At 57.9% G+C, this 26,107-nt stretch overlaps 1 protein-coding gene across 2 annotated transcripts; it reads left to right on the forward strand.

Annotated features, from left to right (window-relative positions):
- The first annotated feature begins 786 nt into the window (after positions 1-786).
- On the forward strand, positions 787-23,640 carry CCDC102A (coiled-coil domain containing 102A). Of its 2 annotated transcripts, none has more exons than XM_047836712.1 (9): positions 787-1,041; positions 9,358-10,097; positions 12,246-12,472; positions 15,385-15,493; positions 17,965-18,081; positions 18,441-18,650; positions 19,032-19,202; positions 20,228-20,331; positions 22,538-23,640. In XM_047836712.1, the coding sequence occupies exons 2-9, from the start codon at positions 9,513-9,515 to the stop codon at positions 22,665-22,667; spliced, it is 1,653 nt and encodes a 550-aa protein (XP_047692668.1). In that variant the 5' UTR covers positions 787-1,041; positions 9,358-9,512; the 3' UTR covers positions 22,668-23,640. The 2 variants fall into 2 exon arrangements, with proteins under 2 accessions (XP_047692668.1, XP_047692669.1); XM_047836713.1 differs by lacking the exon at positions 787-1,041 and adding an exon at positions 3,905-4,021.
- Positions 23,641-26,107: the final 2,467 nt, after the last annotated feature.

The raw sequence follows: 26,107 nt of genomic DNA on the forward strand, positions 1-26,107 counted from the left end.
CCTCCACTCTCTCCGTGAAGTGTTGGTGATCTTTTCAGAAGGATTCATGGCAGGGGCTTTTCTGGCTGGCTCAGTCAGCGGACTATGCAACTCGATGTCAGGGTCATGAGTTCAAACCTCACAGGTGGCCTAGAGCCTACTTTAAAAAAAAAAAAAAAGAAAGAAAGAAAGAGGATTCACCACAGTCGCCCTCCAGATACAGGATATGATGAGAAGCCCTCCTGGCACCCATCCCCCATCTCGCAGGCAAACCACAACCACCTTACTCCCAAGGGCGGAGGAAGTCCCACAGCCACTGGGCGCACAAAAGAGCGCGCCTTACCGTAATTGCCTGCCTCTGTCCCAGGCTGGGCGTACCCCAGCACCTCGGAGAAAATCTCCCCCCGCCCCCACCGCGGGCCAAATACCGCACCACGCTTCTCAACATGCGTGAGGTTACTCTGGTGAATCCCTTTGTGGTACAAAGGGGAAACTGAGGCCCTGTGAAGGGCAGAGACTTGCTGCTCCACGGCCACTCGGTGGCAGAGCTGGCACTAGGAAGAATGCAGGTAACAAAAGTGAACATTTGATAAGCGCGCCCCACGTGCTGTCCCGGCACAGGCGGTGCCCACTTCGGCTGCAGGGCGCCTAGTGCGTCGTTGGCGCTCTGGAAGCCTGAGGCGGGAAAGCCGAACCTCGCGGGGGCCCCCAGACCCTGCCTTTCGTACCCCCCCCCACCCTCCGCCCCAAGCGGAGGTGGGGCCTCCGTCCGGGTCCCGCTCCCTCTCTAGCAGAGCCCGCCGCCCCGTGCCCCTCGCCTCCAAATCAGGCTGGTGCCCCCACCCCGGCAACTCGGTGGGCCCGGGTCACATTGGGGCTGCAGCTTGCCGGGGCCCACCGCCCCCGCCCCGCCGTCTCCTCTCCCTCCCCTCCCTCCGGGAGGGAGGAGGAGACTCGGCGGCCCTCCCTCGGCCCTCCCGGCGGAGGCCGCGGCAAGCCCCGTGCCCGCTCCGCCCAGCCGCGGCGGGTCGGACGTCCGGAGCCCGCGGGTCCCCGGCTGAGGTGAGCGGGGGCGGCAGCGCTGGGGGCAGCTAGCCACTGCGTCCCGGGAACTCCCTCCAGGCCGCGAACCTTCCGCGGGAGGGAAGGGGTTAAGTTGGGGGGCGTGCTGGAGGAGAGGGGCACAGCGTCCGCAGCAACCCCCAAACTCCGAGAACTTCCTAGCCCTCTCCCGGGGCTCCCCAACTTCCCGGGGTCCCAGGCCTCGGGTGTAGAGGGGTTGCCGGGAGTGGGGGGGAGGGCAGGGCCGCCTTCGGAATGCCGCGGGCCGGGACCGGACGGGAGGGGGGCGGCGGGCGGGGGCGGAATTTGGAACTCTCCCGGGGGACCCAACGTGGTCACCATGGCGAGTGCGGGATGGACGGGTTCAAGGGCCAATCGGAGCGCGGCGCCACCGCCCCAAGCCCGCGGCGGCCGCCAATGGGGGCCGCGCGGCGGGGTAGGCGGGACCGCGCCGCCTGGGGCCGGGAGCCCCCTCTGCCCTCCGCCAGCCGCTAGAGGGAGCGGGGCGTCTTTGCCGGACCGGGGCTGCTGGGGAAGGGGCGAGGAAGTGAGGGTCGACGCGACTTCTGGCCATGGGCGGGCAGAAAGCGCATTTCTGGAGGGAGTTGGGGCAGTTAGAGCGATGGCTCAGTGCGAGGAGAATGGAGTGGTCCTCAGTTACCCCACCGTTCTAATAGTGCCAATTGATGATAGCTGGCAAACCCACTCTCCGCCCTGGGCTCCTGTTTCTGTGTCTTAAGTGAGGGTTGTACAGACCTGTGTGGGGGTTGGGTTGGCTCTGGTCGGTTCAGGTGGCACAAGGTCTCCCACTTTGTTGGACAGAGCTTTTAGGAATCTTGTTAGTGCCTCTCCCCATCGTACAGACAAGGAAACCGGCCCAGACAAGACAGAGAGTTGCAGATATCACACAGCCTACCAGTGACACAGCCCTGACTGGTGGGATGTCTGCTCTACAAAAGCGAATAGTTCAAGGAGTCGCCGAGAGGCCGGCCGGCCCCCGTGAAAGGCTCTAACTCTCTCCCATACCAGCTATGCTTGGCCACTTGGCCCGATGCCTGAGGACCCCCTCTTATAAGTGTTCCCAGGGGCATCATGCCCCTTAGGCAGACTTAGCCCAGGAGGGGAAGGATCCAATCCCAGCAGTCCAGCCCCTCCCCCCCCCACACCCCGCCCCCACTTTGCTGCTGGTCCTCTGGGTGGACGTGGGCAAGTCGCTGCTCCTCTGGACCTAAGTTGGTCCATTGTAAAGAAAGGAGTTCTAATCAGTGATGTAGGACATCTTTGTGGCTCCTCGGTCTGAGATGGGGGTGCCTGGGATAGTCTGCTCCCCAGGGGCTCAGGTCTAAGTGGCAGGCCCTGCTTACCTCCCTCCTTCCCTCCCTCCTCTCCTGGCCATCCAGTGGCTGGAGCCCAGGCAGCAGGTCCGAGGGACAGGTGCCCGCAGTTTGTGGGCTGACCAGCCTTGGACCCTGCACTTATCCAATCAGGCTGTCCTCTGCGGTTTCCTGCTGGGCTCTGCTCCCTGCCCACAGCCAGGCCTGTGGCCATGGGCAGCTCCAGAGCGCCACCTGAAAGGTTCTGGAAGGACACAGTGGGGTTCTTAGCTTGAGGGAAGAGCTGGGCTGCTGCGTAACCCCCAGTCCCCTCAGCTGGCCCCCATCCAGCCTTCAGCATTGCTCCCTTCTCTAGCTGGATAGTGAGAGTCATCTAAACATGCTAAAGACAAAACACAAAGTTGTCCTCCTGTGGGCCACTTAAGCTTAAGTAAGAGGCCCAATCCCTAACCTGGCCATGAAATGACCTCTGACTTTGACCTTGGCCACAGACAGGCTCACACACCTGCCTGTCTTGGAGTCTGGCTACAGAATGACTCTTTATCCTTAGGACAGTTCAACTCTCCCTCTTTATATGGGGATCCCTAACTGTTGATCTTCTATCCATCAACCTAGAAAGTATGTATGTGTCATCTGCTGTATGCTGGGCCCTGTGCTGACAGCCAGAGAGATCAAGATTTCCTTATGACCATTGCCTAAGAACAGGGTGGTGTGCCAGTGCTTTGGAAACACTCACGTGCTCTATATGAGATCAGAGAAGGCTTTCCAGAGGAGGGGAAAGTAAAGGTGGGTCTTGAAGGATGTGTAGGAGTTTGCTGATGGAGAAAGAAAGAGGGAGAGACCTTCTAGACAGTAACACAAGCAGCAGGAACCACTGGTCACTTTCTGTGGACAGAGTAGATGAGGGCCTCGCCTGAGCCAAGTATTGGATCAAAAGATTCCAGTTTCTGTCCTAGAGTGAGCCCACAGCTTCCTGCAGCAGTGAGGACGGCTGTGGGGCTGCGGTTCGGGAGTTCTGAGTCCCACTAAGGGGGATGCGAGGTCACAGTTAAGCCTTCTGCTCTCCACCCGCCAGCCAACTTGAAGCAAATCCTGTATTCAAGGCCTGTCCTAGAAGCTGTGGGTGGCACAAGCGTCCCGTCTGGGCCCGGGAAGCCTGCGCTGCAAGAAGAGAGGGCAGCTGGCCAAATGTGGCTGCGACGGTTTGTAGGGCTGTGCTCTCTGGGGAGGAGGAGCTGGAGCTGAGGAGATCGAGGCATTTCCTGGAGGTGGCAGAACTGAGCTTGAGGGATGGGTGGGGGTTTCGGAGACTGAGGGGCAGTGTTCCGAGCGGGGGGGGGAACAGCCTGAGCAGAAACCCTGAGGATTAGAGCAGGAATAGACCCGTCTGGCTGGTGGGAGGCAGGAGAGGGGAGGGTGGGGTGAGGAAGGCTCTCTGGGGCCTGTGGTGGCTGGTCCCTCCCCGACCTGCTCTTTGGGGGGTAGTGACACCCTAGGGGAAGCAGGAGGCCACACACACACACATACAAACCACACACCCTATGGGAAGAAGGCACTGAGCCTGGTGGAGAAGGGGCAGGAAGGGCAGGGCGGCAGCAGTCTGTCTCTGTAACTGTGACCTGAGCCTCTGTGTTGCACGACTCTGGGTGAGTGTGGTGAGCGTCCGTTACTAGGGCTCTGTGTGTGTGTCCCCGGGGCTGTGTTGTGTGAGTGGGATGGGAGTGAGGGTGAGGGGAGGTGTTGCTAGGCAGGGTCTGGCTGCCGCGGAATCTACGTGGGGTGCAGGGTTCCTGGTGTGCCGGGGGGTGGGCTTCTCCAGAAAGCCAACCTTGGGGCCCCCACCCCTTTCCACACGTATGTACACACGGCCCCCAGGGAACTCTGGGCTTGCAGGAGGGCTGTTCAGAGCCCCTCTTTCCCCGCTGCTCCCCTTCCTCCTCCCCCAGCCCCCAGGAGAGACTGAGCCAGGCTGCCGGGAAGGGCAACGGGAGCTCCGTCTGGAGCCCACCCCTGCCTTTAGTGTGGGCGCCTGGAAGCCATTAGGGGCCTGGGTGGCGCCTGCCCTGCCCCTGAGCGACAGGCTTGAGATTCCTGGAAAGAGCCCACCCCCGCCCCCTCACTGCTGAGCCCCATGCCAGGCCTGGAAGCTCCCGGAGGCCAAGAGGATATGGCAGTGGCCCCCTCCCTGCCACCCTCTCAGTTTAGGGGCTGCCAGAAGGGCCCAGCAGCCGGATCCTGGCGGACCTCCCCCCCACACCCCAGAACCAGCACAGGGCTGGCACTGGGATTTCCTGCCTCCTCCCCTCCCCCTCAGGCCCGCACATTGTTTCTCTTTTCCAAGAGCTTCTTCTGGTGGAGCTGGGCCAGGGAAAGGCGGAGAGGAGGAGTGTGTGTTTGTGTGCGTGTGCATCTAAGGCGGAGAGGAGGAGTGTGTGTTTGTGTGCGTGTGCATCTGTCTTAGGGGTGAGTATCGGCACGTGTCCGTGTGTACCCATCGGTGTGTTTTCACGTGCGCATCTTCGGGTGCCTCCGTGACTCTGTATCTACAGGGGAGCATCTCCGTGCATCCGTACCGTGGTGCGTGCATAGGGGTCCATCCCTGAGGATACGTGCCTTCCCGTGTCGCTCTGTGTCTGCGTTTAAGTGTGTGGGATTGCATGCGTGTCTGCAGATGTGTCCGGGTGTGCGAAGATGTCTGCGAATGCACGTGGTATCTAGGCCAGCCACCTCACTGCACACACAGAGAGCCTGTCGGAGGGCACGCAGCCTGCCAGGGAGGTGGTGGTGTATGGGGAACTGGAAGCTAGGTCCGTATGGCTGTGTCTGGGTGTGTGACTTTGTGTAGCTGTTATTGGCATCGAGACGTACACGTGTGTCTATGTGAAACTAGGGGTGGTGACGAGGCATCACCATGTACTCAAATGTCCCCAACCTGGACTATAAAAATGCAGATCCCCAGCCCCACACCTACTGACCATGAGGCTCTGGCAGGGCGTGGGGGAGGTAAGGCCCAGGAACAGCATTTTAAGCAAGTATCTAGGTGAATCTGAAAAATCCCTTGATCAGGAAGCACTGGTCTCCCTCACTCCCACGCCACCCGCATCCTACAGGTGGAGAAATGGAGGCCCAGAAAGGGGCAGTGGCTTACACGAGGTTGGTGACAGAGGTTAGAACCGATGCCTGGTGACGGTGGACAGACAATTAACAAACAGCCAACGGACGAGAGAAATACAGGAGGATCGCCGGGCAGCACTGACACGCGAGCGGTCACGAACGTAAACTGCTCCACCTGGGGGCGCCTGGGTGGCGCAGTTGGTTAAGCGTCCGACTTCAGCCAGGTCACGATCTCCCGGTCCGGGAGTTCGAGCCCCACGTCAGGCTCTGGGCTGATGGCTCAGAGCCTGGAGCCTGTTTCTGATTCTGTGTCTCCCTCTCTCTCTGCCCCTCCCCCGTTCATGCTCTGTCTCTCTCTGTCGCAAAAATAAATAAACGTTGAAAAAAAAAAAAAAAAAAAAAACTGCTCCACCTGACGGTAAAACCCGCATGTCTGGCTGCACAGGTGGAGGCAAGACAGGCAGAGCAGTGGAGGTGACCTAGGTTGGCACTGCCTGGGGAGAAAAGAACAGGAGAGGGGCTGGGGCGCTGAGGGAGTTTGCCAGGGCGAGAGCAGGGCCGTGGAACGTGAGCTGAGCGAGGGGAGCAGGGCTGGGGGGCGGGGGGGTGGGAGGCGGGTGGTGCGGACCTTGAACAAGTGGTGGGATTGAAGGATTTTTGTGATTGGGACTCCTAGAGGGAGCGAGCTCGGACTTGACGCTAGAGGGGGGTCACCGCTATTGCCAACAACAAAGCATGGCCAAAGGTTGGTGTTCTTTAAAAATGTTTGTTTATTTTAAGAGACAGAGCGCCCGAGCAGGGGAGGGGCAGAGAGAGAGCGGGAGAGAGAGACTCCCCAGCAGGCTCTGTGCTTGGGTCGGGGCTTGACCTCGTGAACCTCGAGATCACAACCTGAGCTGACGTCAAGAGTCAGATGCTCAACTGACTGAGCCACTCAGGTGCCCCCAGGTTTGCATTTTTAAAAACTCACTCTGGGGGCACCTGGGTGGCTCAGGCGGTTAAGTGTCCAACTTCAGCTTAGGTCATGATCTCACCGCCTGTGAGTTTAAGCCCTGTGTCAGGTTCTCTGCTGTCAGCGCAGAGCCTGCTTCGGATCCTCTGTCCCCTCCCCCTCCCCCAAAATAAATAAACTTTAAAAACAATTAAATTAAAACTCACTCTGGCTGCCACTGTTCAGAATGGATTTGAAGAGTGGCACGTGGGTGGCTCAGTCGGTTGAGTGTCCAACCGGCTCAGGTCATGATCTCACGGTCCATGAGTTTGAGCCCCGCGTCGGGCTCTGTGCTGACAGCTCGGGGCCTGGAGCCTGCTTCCGATTCTGTGTCTCCCTCTCTCTCTGCTTCTCCCACTCCTCCCACCCTGCTTCTCCCACAGACTCACACTCTGTCTCTTTCTCAAAAATAAAGAAACATTTAAAAAAAAGAAAAAAAAAAAAGAATGGATTTGAAGAAGGCAAAGGTGGTTCCAGGGGGAAAGCAGAGAGGCAGTGGCTGGGCTCACCCAGGTGGGAAATGATGGTGGTGGCCTTGACAGGTTAGTGACAGAGTAGGAAGAAGGTGGATAGATCCTTGTGACATGTGGCAGACAGACCGACAGGAGTTGGAGGTGACGGGATGAGGGGCGTGGGGAGAAAGCAAGATTCCAGAATGTACCCCACAGCATGAAGGAGTGAGGAAGTGCTCTTCTCCCAGAGGGGGCATCCAGAAGGACGAGCTGGTTGTGGAGGGAATGGAGAAGGTGAGTTCCAGTTCAGCCAGGCTGAGTCTGAGTTATCTGAGGAACATCCTGGTAGAGGCGTGGGAGGTTCCGGTGGGGCACCTGGGCTAGAGAGAGAGATTCAGGGCTGGTGACGACATGGTGGGGTGGCTCAGGCCGGGTGGTGAGAGACAAGGAGCCCCAGGACTGGATGATGCCGCCACTCAACAGATGCACCCAGGTTGTCCCGGGAAGGCTGGCGGGAAGCAGTTGGAGGGTAGGAGGAAGACCTGGAGGGCACGGCGTCCTGGATGAGGGTGACGCAGGAAAGCAGGAGAGGCTGACGGTGCCCACACTAGAGAGGGTGCAGCGGCGAGGGCTGAGACTTGCCCAGTAGGTAGGTAGGGCAGTGTGGCCGGAAACCAGCCTGGCCTGGCCTGATGAGAGAGGGCAAAGAGACTGAAAGGGTGGACGGGCCTTGACAGGGAGGAGAGAGAGGAGGGGAGAAGGGGGGGGGATCGTGCCAGGAGAGACTCCAGCAGGGGTGAGGTCCCCTAGAGAGGGCATCATTGGCAGAGATGGGAGAAACCGGGGAGGGGAACTTTGACCCAAAGAGGGACAGCCCTTCCATCCTCTTAGGGCCAGAGAGAAGGGGGCCATGGGCCTTGGAACAGGACCTGGAGGGAGTGCCAATCTGATGGCTTCCCTTTTCACTGCAACTATGACATTAGATCACCTGCTGAGAGTGGGGGTTAGAGGTGGGAGGAGGGTGAAGAGGGGACAGAGAGGGCTGGCCAGGCAGTGTTGGGAGCAGCTGGTGTTGAGGCACTTGGTTGTGGGGCTGAGTCCCGCCAGAAGTGCACTGGAAAGGAAGGGATGGCTATCGGGGCAGGGCCTTGGGTGAGGATTTGTGCGACACGCTCTGCTGAATGGGGAAGGAAGAGCATGATGTCCCAAGAGAGGCTGCTGCTGGCGGTCAACACAAGGCCACAATGGAGGGAGAGGGGGACAGGCTGGGGACAGAGAGAGGGCATGCGTCTCACTTTTCTTTTATTTATTTTAAGAAAGAGGGGGTTGGGAGAGAGAGAGATAGGGAGAGAGAGAATCTCAAGCTGACTCCACACTATCAGTGTGGAGCCCAGCTGCAGGACTGGAACCCACAAACCCTGAGAGCATGACCTGAGATAAAATTAAGAGTTAGATGCTTAACCGACCAAGCCACCCAGGGGCCCACATCTCGCTTCTTTTAAAGTGATGGGGCCCACAAATAGCAGAGTCCAGCAGTGGGACCGATCCCTCCCCACGCCACACCCCCACACTGCATACGGGCTTATTTCCATCATACCGCCAGAACACGTGTTGCATTCACCAAACCCTCACCAGTGTTTGCATTTGGGCCCCCAGACACAGTATCTGCGATCAAATCCGAGGCTTTAACCCACCTTGAGTTGAGCCTCCCTTTCCCCTTAGGTAAATGGCAGTCATCTCCCTGGAGTCTATTGAGAGGAATAAATGAGACCCTAGGCATGGTACCCGGCCTGTAGTCAGCCCTCCACAAATGTCATTGCCATTGTCATCATATGCTGGGACTAAAACAGTGGCCGAGAGCCAGCCTCTGCCCTCAGCAAACTCACAGGATGGGGAGCAGACAGGGATACAGATCAATGGTAGGTGAGGTTGGTTAGACTAATGATGGAGACACAGATGGGGCTGGCCACCTGGCCTGAGGCGGTCCGGGAGGACTTCTAGGAGGAGATGATATCTCAGATAAATCTTACGGATGAGAGTTAGCCCAGCGCAGCAAGAGGCAGGGAGGGGACTCCTTCAGCAAGCATGCATGCTGCATTTGGGGTGGAGATGGGGAAGTAGTACCAGCCATTCACCTTGTGAGATTGGACTTGAAGGTCAGGGAGAGCAGATCAAGGTTTCAGATAAGCTGCCTCGGCTGCAGGGTGAAGGGACCATAGGGTGGTGTCTGGAGGCCAGTGAGGAAGCGGTTACAGGCCCTTGCTCACCACTGCAGCCTCACTGGGACTTTCCTGAAGCAGACCGTTTCCCCCCTCCTGCCTTTGCTCATGCGGTTCCCGCTGCCGGTTTTGCCCTTCCCATGTCTGAGCTTATGGGTATGGACAGGTGGTGGCCAAGACCTAATAACGGTTGTGTTCTCCCACAGGTCCAAGGAAGAAGCGCCCCCCCACCCAGTGGCCAGGAGAGCGGTGGGGAGCAGTGGCCATCATGCACAGTCGTATCGCCTCCGCCGGGCGTCCCCCGTGCCGCCCCTGAGTCCGGCCGGAGTTGGGACGCAGGGCCCGCCCGCGCGGCCGCACCATGAGCCACGGGCCCAGCCCCCGGCTGGCCGAGTCCCCGCAGCTGTCCAAGGGCAGCCTCCTGACCATCCTGGGCAGCCCCTCGCCGGAGCGCATGGGGCCGGCCGACTCGCTGCCGCCCACGCCGCCCAGCGGCACGCCCTCGCCGGGGCCGCCGCCCGCTCTGTCGCTGCCGTCCGCGCCCGCGCTGCTGGCCGACGGGGACTGGGAGAGCCGCGAGGAGCTGCGGCTGCGGGAGTTGGAGGAGGCGCGCGCGCGGGCGGCGCAGATGGAGAAGACGATGCGCTGGTGGTCCGACTGCACCGCCAACTGGCGCGAGAAGTGGAGCAAGGTGCGCGCCGAGCGCAACCGCGCGCGCGAGGAGGTGCGCCAGCTGCGCCAGCGCCTGGACGCGCTCACCAAGGAGCTGGCGGGCGCGCGGCGCGAGCGCCAGGAGGCGCAGGGCGAGTGCGAGGCTCGGGGCCGCGAGCTTGCGCGGCTGCGCGGCGCCCGGGGGAACGCCGACAGGACGCCGGACGGGCCGGAGCCCGAGCGGGAGCAGGAGCCGGTGCGCGACGTCGGGTCGGAAGTGCCCCAGGGCAGCCAGGTGCGCGGCGCGCGGGTGGGGCTGTGGGGCTGGGGACGAGGTGGGCTCTTGGGCAGGGCCTTGACACCGGGGTCCGGAAGGGAGCGCTGCGAGACTCCGAAAGGGGGATAAGGAAGGGCTTGGTCCACTGGGAGGTTTCACTCCCCTGGGTCGGCCTCTGCTCCCCAGGGCCTCAAAAGGCCATTCTTCGAGGGAGAGGGAGATCGCCAGGGTGGCGAGGCCTGGGACCTGGTGGTCCCTCCACTCCCACATCTGAGCAGTCAACAGAACCATGAAATCTATCCTTTGGGGCAGGAGTGTGATCCAAACAGTTGCCTAGTAGGCGTCCATTAGCATCGCAGCTGAATTCATTCATTCTTTCAGCTTGAATGGGGGGCGGGTAGGGGTGAACATCTATAACACGTGTCATCAAAGCTGAGGGGATGGGGGATTGTCAGGGCAATAGGGGCACAGAGAAGGTCCCTGAGCCAGGCTTTGGGAAGGGGGCTTCACAGCTTTCCTGGAAGAGGTCCCATTTCAGCTGAGACTAAACGGATGTGGAGGAATTAGCTGTGAAACGTGCAGGCAGACATCCTAGGCATGCAAAAGCCCAGAGGCTGAGAATAACAGGTCCCGTCATTCAGTGGGCACCTACACAGAGCACTAAACTCTGCGTGTGCCATATCTAGTTAATTCGCACAATCCCAAGAGGTGTTTGCTTTGTGGATGAGGACACTGAGGCATAGAGAGATTAAGTACCAATGTCTGCCAGCTGGTGACTGGGGCGTTGGGTAGTTGAACCAGGTGAACTCCAGGACCCACTGTAATAATCAGTCTGGCTGGAGCATTAATGGTGGGTGTGGAGGGCAGCATCCCCTGACCCAGCAGGCCTTCTAGGAGCAGAGTCCAGACTCACATTCCTCCCAGCTCCATCCCCAGACAGGCCAGCTCTTCCAGCTCAGATTCTTGGCTGCCCCTTTCCCTCTCCTTCCATCCCTGCAGGCTGGAGTGGGCACTGCTGCCTCCTGGTGGCTGAAGCCCCGCCCTCCCCCCCCCCCAGGCCTGCCTGGTGTTCAGAGGTGGCATTCATTGCTCTTCTTTGGGGCAGATAATGACAGCTCCTGTCAGCCAGCCTCAGGTGCTATTCCTGACCTGTCCTTGTTGTGGTTGCCAGTCACAGCCCTGGAGGTGGCAGTGCAGTGGCAGGAACCTTGGGATTACAGTCTGAGGTTTTTTCCTCCAGCCTAGCCAAGGGGCTGCTGGTGGTGATCAGGGTCTGGGTCTGAGACTCAGAAAAAGCCTCTTCCCTCCCTGTTTCCCTGTTTGTGAAACAGGACTTTGGACCAGGTGGCGTCCAAGGCCCCCACCCAGACAGTCTGAGATACATTAGGAGTAGAGTCTCTCTCCCCAGGTAGTTCCCAGGGCCACTGTCCCAGTCCAGATAGGGTAACGGAGTGCCAGACCGGGAAGGAGTTGGCCTAGACTCATCTAGGAAGGTCACAAGGGAAGCCAGGCTGGAAAAGAGTCCATGGATGTCTCGGGTTCGTGGTCAGAGACAGGCCGTGGGTGTAGTAGGGGCAGGCTGAAGGGGCCAAGGGGTAGGGGGAGGCTGGAGGAGAAGAAGAGGGCTTGGCACTGAGTTAATAATCCCTCAGTGCTTCCTGTCTGGGAGCTGGTCCTGCTCACAGGGACTGCCTGCCTGTGCCTCTTTTACCATGTCACGTATCTCCTGGTGCCTTAGTGTTGGCACCTGAAGAATGGGATCTTCGAGCCGGAATTCCCTTTGAGAGAAGCTAGCTCTTATCCATTATAAGTGTCCCTGCTTCTGCTTCCATTCACACCAGTGTCCCACCATATACTTGCATACTTCCAATGGCAGGGAGCTCACCATCTCCCGCAAAATCTTCTCGGATACAGAGAACTTTGGTGGCTGACTCAATGCACAGTTCCAGGAAGTGAAGGGGGAGGCCCAGAAGAGGGGGTGTCTCTCCTTCTCCAGGGATGGAGAGGCAGGCTACGGAAGAGGAAATTGGGGCCCAGAAGGGCTGTGTGATTCGCCCAAGGTTACCTACAAGCTGATCCCAGACCCCGGGCCTGGGAAAGGCCAGGAGGTTGGCCAAGAGCGGGGCTCAGCTGCCACTGGTCCATCCTCCGCCTTGGTCCCCACAGGAACTGGAGCTAGTGGAGAGCCTGCTGAAGAGCAGACCAGAGGAGCCCGAGGGCTGCTGGGAGGCACGCAGCGTGGGGGCCGGGGGCCCACGGGGCAGCTCAGGCCGCCAGGAGCGCAGCCGGCTGCCCTGGGAAGACACAGCCACCATCGAAGAGGGTGCATCCAAGTTGACCGCCCTGCGGCTGCGGCTAGATGAATCCCAGAAGGTGCTACTCAAGGAGCGAGAGTGAGTCCTGGGAGGGAAGCAGGGCCCCGGGGGGTGGACCCGGCCACACCAGGGCACCCTCAGAATCACAGAATGAAAGTCAGTGTTGTGGAATGTGAGGCTCGCTGCAGGTGAATGGCACTACTTAGGGCTGAGTCTTGGAACTTTAGAGCGGCGTGCTCTACCAGAGGACCCAGTGCAAGGTTTGGTTTATTGACTTATTTTAATAATTCATTAGTTAAATAATATGTATCGTGCATTTACTCTGGCAAACCTGTACTCGGCAGTGAGGATACCACTCTAAATACGACTAAACCTCCCCACCCCTGGCCTCACGGAGCTTTTCTCCTGGCAGGGAGAGGGTGCCATGGACAGTCAGGGGAGTTGAGGGGTTGCCGATGGGAATTCAGGTTTGGACTGGTTGAGTCTGAGATGACAGGGAGACAGCTGGGGACATGAGGAGTCTGGAGTTCGTGAGGTGGATCTGGGCTGGAGGTAAGAACTCAAGAGTCAGCAGTGAGTAGGTGATACTGGTAAAGCCACGAGCCGGGTGAAGGGAGGTCAGAGACGGAGCCCTGGAGCCAACCTAGTTTAGAGATCAGAGGAAGAGCCAAGCAGGAGACGAGATAGGAGAAGGGAGTCCCGGAAGGGACAGGGAAGCCAGGAGCACCTGTTTCACAGAGGAGGCAGTGAACAGTTGAATTGATCAAGTAAGGAGAGGACTAAGCTCTGACCCGTGGATTTAGAACAGGGAGGTTCCCGGTGACCTTGATCAGGGCACAGGCCTGATTGCAAAGAATATTTTGTAACACCCCCTTTTCTGTCCAGAAATTAAATGCATAGATAGTGTGAAGACAGAGGTCAGTGCGGGGCTTCTATAATCATGGAACCCCAATGGTGGCCCACAAACTCCCAGAAGCGAGGGCACAGATTCCCTCTCGTGGGCCTCAGACAGAACCAGTCCTCCTGACACCTTGACCTTGGACTTCTAGCCTCCAGAACTGTGAGACCGTAAATTTCTGTTTAAGCAAAACAGACAAAACTCAACCTGTTTCATTAACTGAAATTTAAAGCAGAAATGAGGGGAGCCTGTCATAAAATATATGTATCGTGACATGGAAATGCTCAGGCCCAGCTCCCCTAGAAGAAATAGTGAAATGCAGTCGACCCTTGAACAATGTGGGGGTTAGGGGCACTGACCACCCCCCGTGCAGTTGAAAATCTGACTCCCCAGAATTGGACTCCCCAAAAACTTAACTAATAGCCTACTGTTGACCAGAAGCCTTACTGATAATGTGAATAGTTGATTAACACATATTTTGTATGTTATTCGTATCATATGCTGTATTCTTATACTAAAGTAAGCTGGAGAAAAGAAAACATTAAGAATAGGAAAGGAAGGGGTGCCTGGCTGGCTCAGTTGGTTAAGCCTCTGACTCTTGATTTCGGCTCCTGCCATGATTTCACGGTTCATGAGTTCAAGCCCCACGTCAGCCTCTGGGCTGCCAGTGCGGGGCCTGCTTGGGATTCTCTTTCTCCCTCTGTCTCTGCCCCTCCCCTGCTTAGGCACATGCGCGCGCGCTCGCTCTCTCTCTCTCTCTCTCTCTCTCTCTCTCTCAAAATAAACATTTTTAAAAAAGAAAAGGAAAATATACTTACAGTATTGTACTATATTTATTGAAAAGTGTGCATGTAAGTCGATCCATGCGGTTGAAATCTATGGTGTTCAGGGTCAAATGTAGTCAGCATCTGGTAACTTTATAAAGAATGATAGCGATGATAACCATACCAGCAAATACTCCGAGCCAGCCACTGTCCTGCAGCCTTATGTGTGTTCACTCAGGTAAAGTCACCTCCCAGGGTGGCTACAAAAACGGCAGGTGCAGGTGTGTGGGGTTAATAACTCAAATACACAAGTGCTGTCTCTTTGGTGACCAGATTTCCTGAGAGATGAACAGCCTTTGGTAGAGTTCTGAACAAAGCAGAGCGCGACGTTCCCTCAATTTACACAGCGATTCTGTTCCTGGGGAACACCACGTTATACCAAAGATACTTTCTGTTTATATGGGAATCAGCCTGAGGTTCAAGGCTCGGATCCTTTTCACACCCAGGGATGTCCAATAGGACATGCACGCGTTACAGGGATGCGGGACAGTTCCTGGGTGCACAAGATGTCCTGGGCGTTGACTGCAGGACGTAGGCACGCCTTGTCCCTGCCCACTAAATGACCCGATCATGCGTGATTATCAGACATACCTCCTAGAAGGTGGCATTGTCTCCTCTGAGAAGCGCATGTTAGACGTATGACATGTCAGGCTTCCTGAGAGTGGCGGGGGGGTGGGGGGCAGTCGTGAGGCACAGCATGCTGAAGAGTGATGATAAGCACAGCTCTTCGTTGAGCACCTACTGTCCGCCAGGGCCAGGCCTTGTGCTCTTTACTCACAGCATCTCATGCATGCGTAGAGCAGAGTGCAGAGTGGGGATCACAGGGGACCCACCCAGGGATGATGACAGGAAGTGCCCCCTCCATCTAAGACCCACTGGACAGTATTTTCCAGCTTTTCCAACTCCAGAACCCTGTGTGCAAACCAAGCCTTACGGGGAACCCCAGTACATAAAACAGGAACAGATGTCATATTTGGCAGTTGAGCCTGAGACACCTGCCCAGGATGGCCGCTGCCCTGGAGTCTCGGTCACCTCCCCACGTCGTAAGCCGGGCACCCGCGGTTGTGCGTGGGGTTGGGGGTACCCCTCCAAAAGGAGTGCAAAAGCAGGGTGCCTGCCACAGTGTGGGGTGCCAGGGCCTTGAATGCCAAGGCAAGGACTTTGGACACGGACTACTCCTCCTGTGCAGACCACCGGTGAGGGCTTTCAGCAGAGGGCCTCAGTGAGCTCACCCCCATGTCTGCCTCTCCTCCTCCTCCTCTCTCCAGGGATAAACTGGCACTGAGCAGGAACATTGAGAAGCTGGAAGGGGAGCTCAGCCAGTGGAAGATCAAGTATGAGGAGCTGAACAAGACCAAGCAGGAGATGCTCAAGCAAGTAAGTCCTGGAGCTGACGGTCTTCCTAGGAGACGCAGCACCGCGCTGCTGAATTTCAGCAGTGGGAGCAGGAGACAGGGAGTTCAGTCATTTCCTCGCCAAGCACTGGCTGTGTGCCATACGCTGTTCTGGGTGCCGGGCCAGGCGATGTCCCTGCCTTCAGAAGCTCACCTTGTGGAGGCCACGGGGTGGGGCCCGGGGGATACCAACAGTAACCGGGCAGGTACATTCATAAGCTCTGAAGCACTCAGAATGAGAGAGATGGGGTGGTGGGTCACGACTGTCCTCTCTAGGGGTGCCTGGGTGGCCCAGTCGGTTAAGCGTCCAACTCCGGCTCAGGTTATGATCTCACAGCTTATGAGTTCAAGCCCCGCATCGGGCTCTGTGGTGACAGTGCAGAGCTTGGAGACTGCCTCAGATTCTGGGTCTCCTTCTCTCTCTCTGCCCCTCCCCTGCTCGCACTCTGTCTGTCTGTCTCTCTCTCTCAAAAATAAACATTTAAAGAAAAAAAGAAAAAGAAAAAAAGAATAGCCTCTCTTGGAGTACCTAGGTGGTTCAGTCAGTTAAGTGTCCAACTCTTGATTTCGGCTCAGGTCACGATCTCACAGTTTGTGAGGTCGAGCCCCGGGTCGGACTCTGCGCTGTCAGCATAAAGCCTGCTTGAGATTCTCTATGTCTCTCTTTTTGCCCCTCCCTGCTCTCTCTCTCTCAAAATAAAGAAATAAAGTATAAAAAAAAATAAAGTTCACAAAATCTTAAAGAAAGGAAGGAAGAAAAGGAAGGAAGGCAGGCAGGCAGGCAGGCCTGCCTCTCTAGGAAGGTGATGTTTGAGGCAAGACCTAAAGGAATTAGAAGCCATCCTTGAGACCATATGGGAGCAGAGTTCCTGGCAGAAGGCACAGCAAATGCAAAGGTCCTGTGGCCAGAATAAGCCTAGTGTGTGCAGGAAACAGGCCAGTGTGGCTGGAGGGTAGTGAGAGAGGAGGTTACAGGGGAGCCAAACCTCACTGGGCTTTGTAGACTGTGCTGAAGGGGAGGCGTCTGGATGTAGCATTCATTGGGCACCTAGTGTGTGCTCTCACTGATGCCTCGGGGCGGTCGAGGAGGCTGGACCCTGATGTCCCCATTTTATAAATGACGAAACTGAGACTCCAGCTGGCAGAGAGGGGATTCCACCACGGTAGCAGGGGGATTCAGGGTAGGCAGAGATCCCCCTGGGGGGCCGCTACTGCCTCCTGTGCAGGCCCCTATAGCCACCAGGGGGCGCAGCCACCCAGAGAAAGCCTGTGGATCAGCTGCATTTCCAGAAGGTACAAAGATCCAGACCTCAGAGCCTGAAACTGCCCTGGAGGCGACTAAGGCTGGTCCCCTGGTAGAATCTCTTGGGAAATATCCTAAAACCCTCACTCTCCTGAAGCAGCATCTTTGGAGGATGGGTCCAGGAATCTGCCTTTTTAATCTTTTCAAATTATGAACTGGAATCATTTGCAGAAAAGTGAATAAAACATGAATGTGCAGTTTAGCAGATAATTATAAAGATTCTCTTTTGTAACTGGCTTCTTGCCCTCACTATTATGTATTTGAGGCTCATCCGTGTCATTGCACAGAGTGGTAGTTTGTTGGTTTTCCTGCTGTGCAACAGGGAATGTGCCACTCTGCCAGAATCACCCCAGACGATCCTGACGTGGCCAGCCCCGCACCCATACGCAGACCCTGTTCGGGTCTATTGTGTGCATTCAGCCAGCACAGGGCTACCCAGGGCCGAGACCATTGGGGATACAAAGGTGGGCAGACAGGCAAGCTCTCTGTCCTCCCGAGCTCACATTCCAGTGGGGAGTGGGACAGAGAGTAAAGGAGGCACCCCTTGTAGTTAGGGAGGAGGAGAGGGGCCTCCTTGAGGAGGGGGCATTTGGGCCAAAGCCTGAGAATGAGTAAAGTCAGTCCTGTAAAATACTTTGGAAAGAGTGCACCAGGTAGAGAGAGCCGTATGTGCAAAGGCCCAGCGGTAGACAGGAGCCTGGTGTGTTTGAGGACTAGAGCCTAGAGCACAGTGAACTAAGGGGAGAGAGGTGGGAGATGAGGCTGAGGAGAGATGGACGAGGGTCCAACCACGCAGGGCTTCATGAGACCATAGAAAGGAGGCGGGTCCTTATCCTAAGCAACCCAAAGATGGAGGTATGATTGGATTTGTCTTTTTAAAGAGCTCCTTCTAGGCTACTCTTGTGGAAAGTGGGGTGACAGGGGCCACAAGTAGACACTGGGAGGCTAGCGGGTAATGAGGTCGGAAGCGTGAGATGCCAGAAATGGCACAAGTGGTGGGATTCAGGCTCTGTTCTGGATACTCTGTGGCCCACGTGGGCCCCACCTCAGACTCTTTGCAGAGCGTTCCTGCACCAGAGCCCATCCCCCAGAGCTGGTTCCAGATGCACCCAGGTGGTTCTCACATAACCAGGCTGTGCTGTATCCTGCAGCTCAGCATCCTGAAGGAGGCCCACCAGGACGAGCTGGGTCGCATGTCCGAAGACCTGGAGGACGAGCTGGGTGCGCGGTCCAGCATGGACAGGAAGATGGCTGAGCTGAGGGGTGAGGTGAGGCCGCGGCTGGGAGCCGGGAGAGCTTGGGACTGGGGGGAGCCAGGGGCATTGTCTCCATCAGCCGACCGCTCAGAAGAGGGCAAGAAGCAGGCCTGTGCGCTGAGGGGGGGACCAGCCACACCCCGGGCTCCAGCCTGCAGGGGGTGACGGGCCTCTCTCCCACACAGAGACCAGAAGCTCCCTCACATCCTGCACACCGTGAAATCAGCCCAGGTTAATTATAGCTGCTGCAGCCGGATCTGCTTCCTGGAGCCAAAATTGGCTACAGGAGGAGATGGGGAGGGGGAGCATCCAGCCCAGACCCTGCTGTCCCTTGTCCCCCGGAACCCTGACCCCGTCCTGCCCTGTTGCAGATGGAGCGGCTGCAGGCGGAGAACGCAGCCGAGTGGGGTCGCCGTGAGAGGCTGGAGACCGAGAAGCTGGGCCTGGAACGGGAAAACAAGAAGCTGCGGGCGCAGGTCGGGGACCTGGAGGAGGCGCTGGCCCGGCGGCGGAGGCAGACAGCCAGCGCTCTGGACTGTGACCTGCGGGCCAGCCAGGCTGCGCTTTTCGAGAAGAACAAGGTGGGGTAGCGGGTGGTAACGGCCGGGGCTGGGGCACCCCTGGGGCCCCGTGCAGCCAGGGCAGAGCGCCTGCTGGGTGTCCAGCTCCAGCCCACTGGGGGCCGGGGACCCCTGAAGTAACGACTAAGGACAGGGGTGGCAGTCGCCCTGGAAGCTGCTCCTCCTGGGTGCCCACGGGGGGCGAGGCTTACCGAGCACTTTACTGGGAGCCCGGCCCCGCGCCAGTGCTCTTTGTTCGTTGTGTCGCTTAAGCCTCTTAATCCTCCAGAGGTCCATCGGGCACCCGCTGGGTGCAGCCTTGTTGTGGGCACTGGAGGCACGGCGGCGAACAGGCAGGTGCCCTCTGACGCCGAGTCCTCCCCCGTCTCCCCTGCCCCGCAGGAGCTGGCAGACCTGAAGCACGTGCACGGCAAGCTGAAGAAACAGTTCCAGGAGAAGGTGGCAGAGCTGGCACACGCCAACCGGCGGGTGGAACAGCACGAGGCAGAGGTGAAGAAGCTGCGGCTGCGGGTGGAGGAGCTCAAGAAGGAGCTGGCCCAGGCCGAGGACGAGGTGAGCACCCGCGGGAGCCCGGAGGGCGGCCTCAGACCTCAGCCGGGGTAGGAGTGGGGCGGCAGGGCCCTCCTGTGTCACTCTGCGCCGGGCCCCCGGTGCCCGGCATGAGCCTGACTCTCGAGAGGTGCCCAGGGTAGAGCGGGATGTGGGCGTCCAACGGATGGTAAATAGATGCGTGTGTAGCAGCGTGGGAAGAAAAACGGGCGAAGAGATGAGTAGTCGAATAGATTAATGGATGGATGGGTGGGTGGATGTGTAGGAGGCACAGGTACCACATAGATGTGTAAATGGAAAGACGAGAGAGTAACTCCGTGGATGGATGAACAGAAGTATGAGAGAACAGATGGACAGGTGGATGGGGAAGGGAGGGGGAGGAGGGAAGAGGGAGGGATGGAGAGGATGTAACGATAGATGTATGAAAGGTGAGTGGATGGGTGGGTAGATGGGTAGGTGTTGGGATAGATGGATGGGTGGATGGGTAGGTGAGTGGATGGGCGGATAAATGACAGATGAGTGTACAGATGTGTGGAAAGACAAATGACAGTGCAAAGATGGCCAGATAACTGATTGGATCGGTGGGTAGAAGGATGAATGGACAGAGAGAAAGAAGGACAGAAGGATGGAAAGATGGGATAATAGGTGGGTCTGGGAGAGTGGAAGCAGATAGACGGGGCGGATGGGTGGCCGGGGAGAATAAGCAGTGGTGAGTGGGCAGGTAGGGAGGTATCTCCATGGACAGATGCTATTCCACGGCTGAATGGTCAGATAAACAGACCCACAGGGAGAGACGGGCAGGTGGGTTGATAGCTGCATCAGTAGCTTGGGGTGTTGGAAGACGTGTAGACTTGGAAGGCAGGGGCGCAGCAGATACGGAGAGGAGCAAAGGGATGCTTCCTTGGAGGAGGTGGGCCTTGGTTTTGGCCTCGATGGACAGACGGGGATTGCTCTTGGGGAAGGCAGAGGAATGGCAGGAGTGGCTGGCCCAAGGTGACCCTCACGCTCTTTCCCTGCTCACCCACCAGCTGGACGAGGCCCACAACCAGGCACGGAAGCTGCAGCGGTCGCTGGACGAGCAGACGGAGCAGAGCGAGAACCTACAAGTGCAGCTGGAACATCTGCAGTCCAGGTGAGCCCGGCGTGCAGCAGGAGGGCCAGCGGGGAGAGGATTCCCAGCCGGGGCACAGAAACAGGGCAGAGAGACTTCCTCCCGGTCAGGGTTGGAGCCCCAAACTCCTGCTAGAGGGGAAGGCAGTGAAGGAAGAGATCCAAGACCCCTGGGGCCAGAATCCTGTCCCCTCCAGGCAGGAAGGGCCAGGGCCAGGAAACCAGGGAAGGGGAGTGCAGGAAGTGAGACCAGCTGGGAGCCCTGGAATCATCTCCTGTGAACTGCTGGCAGGCAGGTGGGCGGGTGGTGAGAGGGAAGGAAGGGCGGCCAAAGAGGTCGGGTCCTAGGTGGGGCAGCGGGCAGGGCCAAAGGGTCTGGAGAGTCATGGCCAGGAAGAACAAGCAGCCCCCAAGGTCCCCGGGCTGGGGTGACCACAGGCCAGCTGGGAGCTGAGGAATCGGAAGGCAGGGAAGCATGGAGGAGCCCCGGCCCTGATGGTAGACCCAACCCATCAGCTCTGGACAGGACACGACCGCGTTAGTGAAGGATGACCTCGGGGTCTCTGGGGCACCCAGCTAGTACTCTTCATCCCTTCCCTGACCACCCCATCCCTGGACTCTGTGCACTCTCCCCGGGGCCATAAGGTAACAGAGAGCCGAGCCTAAGCCCCTGCCTACTTCGTAGGTGCCCCGCCAGCCAAGGGCATCATGACCACTATACTGACCAACTTCCTGTGCCAGGCCCTAGCCAGGCCCTTAGTGGCATCCTATTATTTCACAGAACAGAGAGATACGTGCTCTGCAGCCAGGCTGCCCGGGTGGTGGGAATCTGCACTTAGTAGCTATGTCAGTGGTCAACGTGGTCTTGCTTGGGTCACTTGCTTAAACTCTCTGTGTCAGTTTCCTCCTCTGTAAAATGGGGATGATACAGTTCTTACCTCGTGGTTATTGTGAGTTAAATGGGCTTATAAAAGTACCTGGCACATAGTAAGTGCTGCTACTGCTGTTATTGCCTCTGCCCCCGGGGAGCCCCTGGGGGCTGTTGGGGGGTACTTATATTTGGGACCCATGTTGTGCCGCAAGAATCATGCTCCTATGAGAGAAGGGAAGTAGAAGATATTTTATTCTAGGGAGCTGGCAGACGAGGAAACTCAGGACTAAGAAGGTAGGTGTCTTCACGGCCACACAGTGGACCAGTGTTCTGGCCAAACTGCCCCCTGGCCACCTGTGCCCTGATTTACTGAGCACGTGCCATGTGCTGCCGTGTGTGGAGTTTTCGTGGCTGGGAATTCAGGCTATGAAGCCAGACCTGAAGCCATGTGACGTGGCCAACCTGGCCTCAGTTTCCCCGTCTGCCTGGGACGAGACGCATAAAGTGTTGTGCAGGGGCCCAGGCACCCGTCCAGGCATGGCCGGCACTGGCCACTCTACCCCCACAGCACACACCCCTCAGAGGCCGCCTAGCCCCGGGCTTTCCCGCAGTGTTGGCCACATTCTTTGGGAGCCATAAACTCCCCAAATGGACAGGCGGGCTCTACCCAGCCTCTCAAGTGCTTCCAACGGGGAGGGCAGGGCTGCCCAGGACCGCTGCCTCGTTTTATTTTCCAACTTTTTGTGCTTTAATGTTCCGGGGACAGCTCACTAAATCATGGCCCAGTAATGGAGGCCCCCGCCGGGGCCCCTCCCTGCCGTGTTAATAATTCATGCCTTCCAGTAAGATGCAGCCAAGGCGGCCACTTGCTGGGGGATGGTCATTTCCTCCACCAGCCCTTGTAAATTTGGCTTTAGGAATTTGAATGTGGGGAAGAGCGAGGGCGGAGCACTTTCTCACTGTCCCTGGGGGGGGTACGGGACTCAGACCCCCAGCCCCAAACAAACTCTCTGCCTGTGATCTTTGGAGCCTGACGTGGGTTCAAATCCCAGCAGTATGACCCTAAGCGGCTACTTTACCTCTCTAGCCCCAGCCCACCGTGAAGCCCAGCCTCACTCACTACTGTCCGGGGGACTAGGCAGATTACTTGGCTGCTCTGTGCCTCAGTTTCCTTGTCTGCCAAACGGGGGTGAAGTAGCATCTCCCTCACCTCCGTGGTTTCTGGGAGGATGATGGGTGATGAGGTGATGGATGAAAAAGGCCCAGCCTGGGGCCTGGCAGCAGGGAAGTGCTAGGGAAGGCTTGGCCGCTTGCAGCTGACAGACTCCCCTGACCGTCCTGTCACCCGGCCCCACAGGCTCCGAAGGCAGCAGCAGAACGCCCCCCTCTTCGGGAAGATCCGAAGCGCTCGCTTCGGCACTGAGGAAGCCGGGGACGGAGCCAGCGACCTGGATGAGGATGAGGACCTGCAGATCCAGGTGGCCTAGAGCTCCCAGGGCCGGACAGGACTGGCCCGTGGCCACAGGCCCCTGGGTGCCTAAGCGGACTGGCCGCTCGGACTGGTGCAGCCACCCGTGTTCCCCGCCACGGCTGACTTCCTCCTCTCCCAGGGTGGGGGTCGACCGTCCCACCCTAGCAACACCTCTTGGAAGGGAAGCCATCGCCTGTGTTTTATACATGTATATTTTATGTATGTGCGTGGGGTCCTTGGACCCATCTGATGTTATAAAAACAGGACCGCTCCCGGGCCCGGTCTCCACACCCCCATCCACCCAGGACCTTCATGCAGGGGCGAGGGGGATGGCGAGGGGGGCTGTTGGGGCCTCGACCCAGGCTGCCTCTCTGAAGCTTGGGGGTCAGGTGGAGCTGTTTATAGTACAATGTGATAAACTCAGCCTTTTGTAATAAACCGAGTTTGGGTTCTCAGGGCAGAGTCCTGAGAGTGTGGCAGATGTGGGCAGCTGGTGTAGGGGACAGCACCAGCCTGCACCTGACACCTAGCCCGAGCTCAGGAATGTCAAGCTACGTAACGAATGACTGAATACGCAAAAGAATGAATGAATGAACATCTGAGCTGCTAAATGGTCGGGAATCCGGCTCCCATGACGGGGAGGAAGAGGTACAGTGTGTGTCTAATCTGAGAAGAAGAGACTTCCATTCTGCTCCGGATGGATTCAGATCTCTGCCTCTGCCCCTTCCTGGCTATGCAGCCATGGGGAAGTACCTGACCTCTCTGAGCCTCGGTTTCTCCATCTGTAAATTAGACATCTCATACAGCTATCGTGAGAATAAGATGAGTTCATCTGGAGCTCAGTAAAGGTTAGTCCTTATTGAAATACGTGAAGGTATGCGCCAGAGAGGAGGGATTTGCCCGCTGGGTTCTGCCGCATGGGATGAAGTTCAGGTGACCAGAGGTAGGTGTAAACACAATAAATAATAAATCCTTGTATCTTTACCCCAGCCCTGCTCTAGGTAATGAAATTGCAGGTAGTTTCCATGTTATTTTTGATACTTAATGTCTAAACCCTCTATAACCAGCAGATTTACATTAAATCTGGTAGAAACTTACTCAAAACACACTAGCATACATTTTTGAATCTGCAAGTCTAGGTGGCATTGAGACACCTGCCCTTGGATGAATTCTCAGCAGCAGGCCTGCTTTCTGCAGAAAGAGGCTCCGTCAACATTGTGTTTTAGCAGGCAGAAGGGGTGAGTTCCCTGTGCTCAGGGGGTATGCAAGGAGCAGTTGTGGCTCTGAGCAGGGGCCTGGCACCAAAGAGTTGTTCGCTTCAATTGGGAAAGAGACTCTGTGGCTGTGGTGGGGAGCTGCACCCCGTGCTTTCTCTCTTGTGGCCCAGTCTGAGGGGGCCCCCAAGGCCCCAGTGCTGGGCCCTAACGGGTGTCAGGAGCCCAGCTGGTGATCAGTGACCTAGCAGTGCTGGTGAGGTGGGATTTGCTATCATGGCCAAGAGGCCTCAGGTTCCCTCCTGGGCTCCAAGGGCAAAGGAAGGAGTGGGTGAGACCCAGCCATGGGGAGCCCCCCTCCCTCCACCATGGGTCTTTCCCCACAGGCCAGAGCCAGCGGAAAAAGCGCTGTGGGGAGAAGGGAAGAAGACCCATTTCCTGTTGGGGCCTTTCTGTTTTCTCTCCCAAACAGGAAGTCAGTCCCAGAAGGGGCTGAAATGCTGCCTGCCCTTTGACCCCCAGGAGCCAGGCCGTCACTGACAGCAGCCCTGAGAGCCGCCTCCCCAGGCCCTGGGCAGACCTGCCGGTAAGGCCGGCTTCCCCAGACTCCCTGGCACCCCTGGAGAGAGTGTTGAGCAGGGACCCCATTCCAGCCCCTCTGCGGGCAGGGCCGCTCCTGAGAACGGCAGTGAGGAGAGGGTCTGGCCTCCCCCATCAGCCTCCAAGGGAAGATCAAAGTCTCGGGAGGGGCAGACGCGGAACTGGAAGATTCTCCAGGCCTGGAATGTGCTGCCTCCCTGCTCGCAGCCCGTTCCGTCCTGCGTTCGCAGTGGTGGCGGCAGCAGCTTTGGCTCACGTGATACTTTGAAAACTATATTAAACGCATTGCTAATATGAGCAATGGGAAGCTTCTCAGAAAAATGCGGGTTTCCTTCTCATGAGGAATCGGCACATTGGACCACGTCGGGTTCACGCTCACACGACTGCAGCCGCTGGGCGGAGGGGCAGGTGCTGCCTGGCACAGGCACCTGGGCGGGCCATAGTCCCCACCGCTCCCTGCAGCCTTACTCTGCGTGCACCTCATTCACATCACTGCCCGGCCCCCGGAGGCACCTGAGGGTTTTTCCTCTGGTCCGGTCCAGTCTCTCCTTGAACAGGTGAGGGAACTGACCAAGAAGGGGAGACACTGGCCCAGGGTTAGGGTCAGGTATAGTCAGTCCAGGGACACATGTCAGCCATGAGCTCGGAACTCTTACCGGCTCCTCGTCAACACAGGGGTGACTTCCGAGAACGGGTAACCGTGTTGAGCCACGCCGTGCACTTCACACCCGCTGAGGCAGGCGCTACCATCATCTTCCCACTTTTCACCGAGGATGCAGAGCCTCAGAGGGGGCAAGTAACTATCCCAAGGCCACACAGCTGGTTGGTGGTGATGTTGCCATTCCAGGTCCGATGGATCCGAGGCCAGAGTCCGAGCTCTCGAGGACGGCTCCCTACCCCACCTCTCCAAGGCAAGGCCCCACGTGGTGCAGCCCCTGCCCTCCCCTGCAGCCCTACCCCACTCCACTTCTCCAGAGACCCTGCAGCTCCAGCCAAGTAGCACGCCCTACTGCCACCAGCCTTGCCCCTCCCCCATCAAAGCCCCACCAGTCCTTCCAAGCTCAGCCTACTTTGTTCATTCTTAGAGTCTTAAGGGGTTGTGTACTCGTCTGCTTCTCCTGCCTGCCCCACCAGATGCTCCTGGAGGCCAGAGAATCCTGCCAGCAGCCGTCACGGTAGCCTGGACTGAGTGGGCATCTTTGAAAGAGGGAAGGGAGGAAGGAAGGAAGGACAGATGGATGGAAGGTATGGTAGAAGGCTGGAGCTGGAACAGGAAAGAGGGAGGGAGGGAGAAGGATGGATGGTTGGATGATATGATAGAAGTCTGAAGCTAGAACAGGAAGGAAGGAAGGAAGGAAGGAAGGAAGGAAGGAAGGAAGGAAGGAAGGAAGGAAAGGGGAGGGAAGGGAAGGGAGGCAGGGAGGGAGGGAGATGGATGGCTTGGTAGAAGGCTGAAGCCAGAACCACCCCCCAAATCCAGCCCCACTGCAGTACCTGCAGGACTGGTCCTGGATGGGACTCTGTGCTGGTCAGATAAGAAGCCTCCCAGGGCAGAGGGCCGAGTAGGAAAGCAGCAGCAGCCCAGGGGTGGTGGTACCAGGCCTCTCCTCACAGGCCTGGGGTGCCCAGACAGGCTAGAGAA

The sequence above is a fragment of the Prionailurus viverrinus genome, chromosome E2 (assembly GCF_022837055.1).
Source record: "Prionailurus viverrinus isolate Anna chromosome E2, UM_Priviv_1.0, whole genome shotgun sequence".
Lineage (NCBI taxonomy): Eukaryota > Metazoa > Chordata > Mammalia > Carnivora > Felidae > Prionailurus > Prionailurus viverrinus.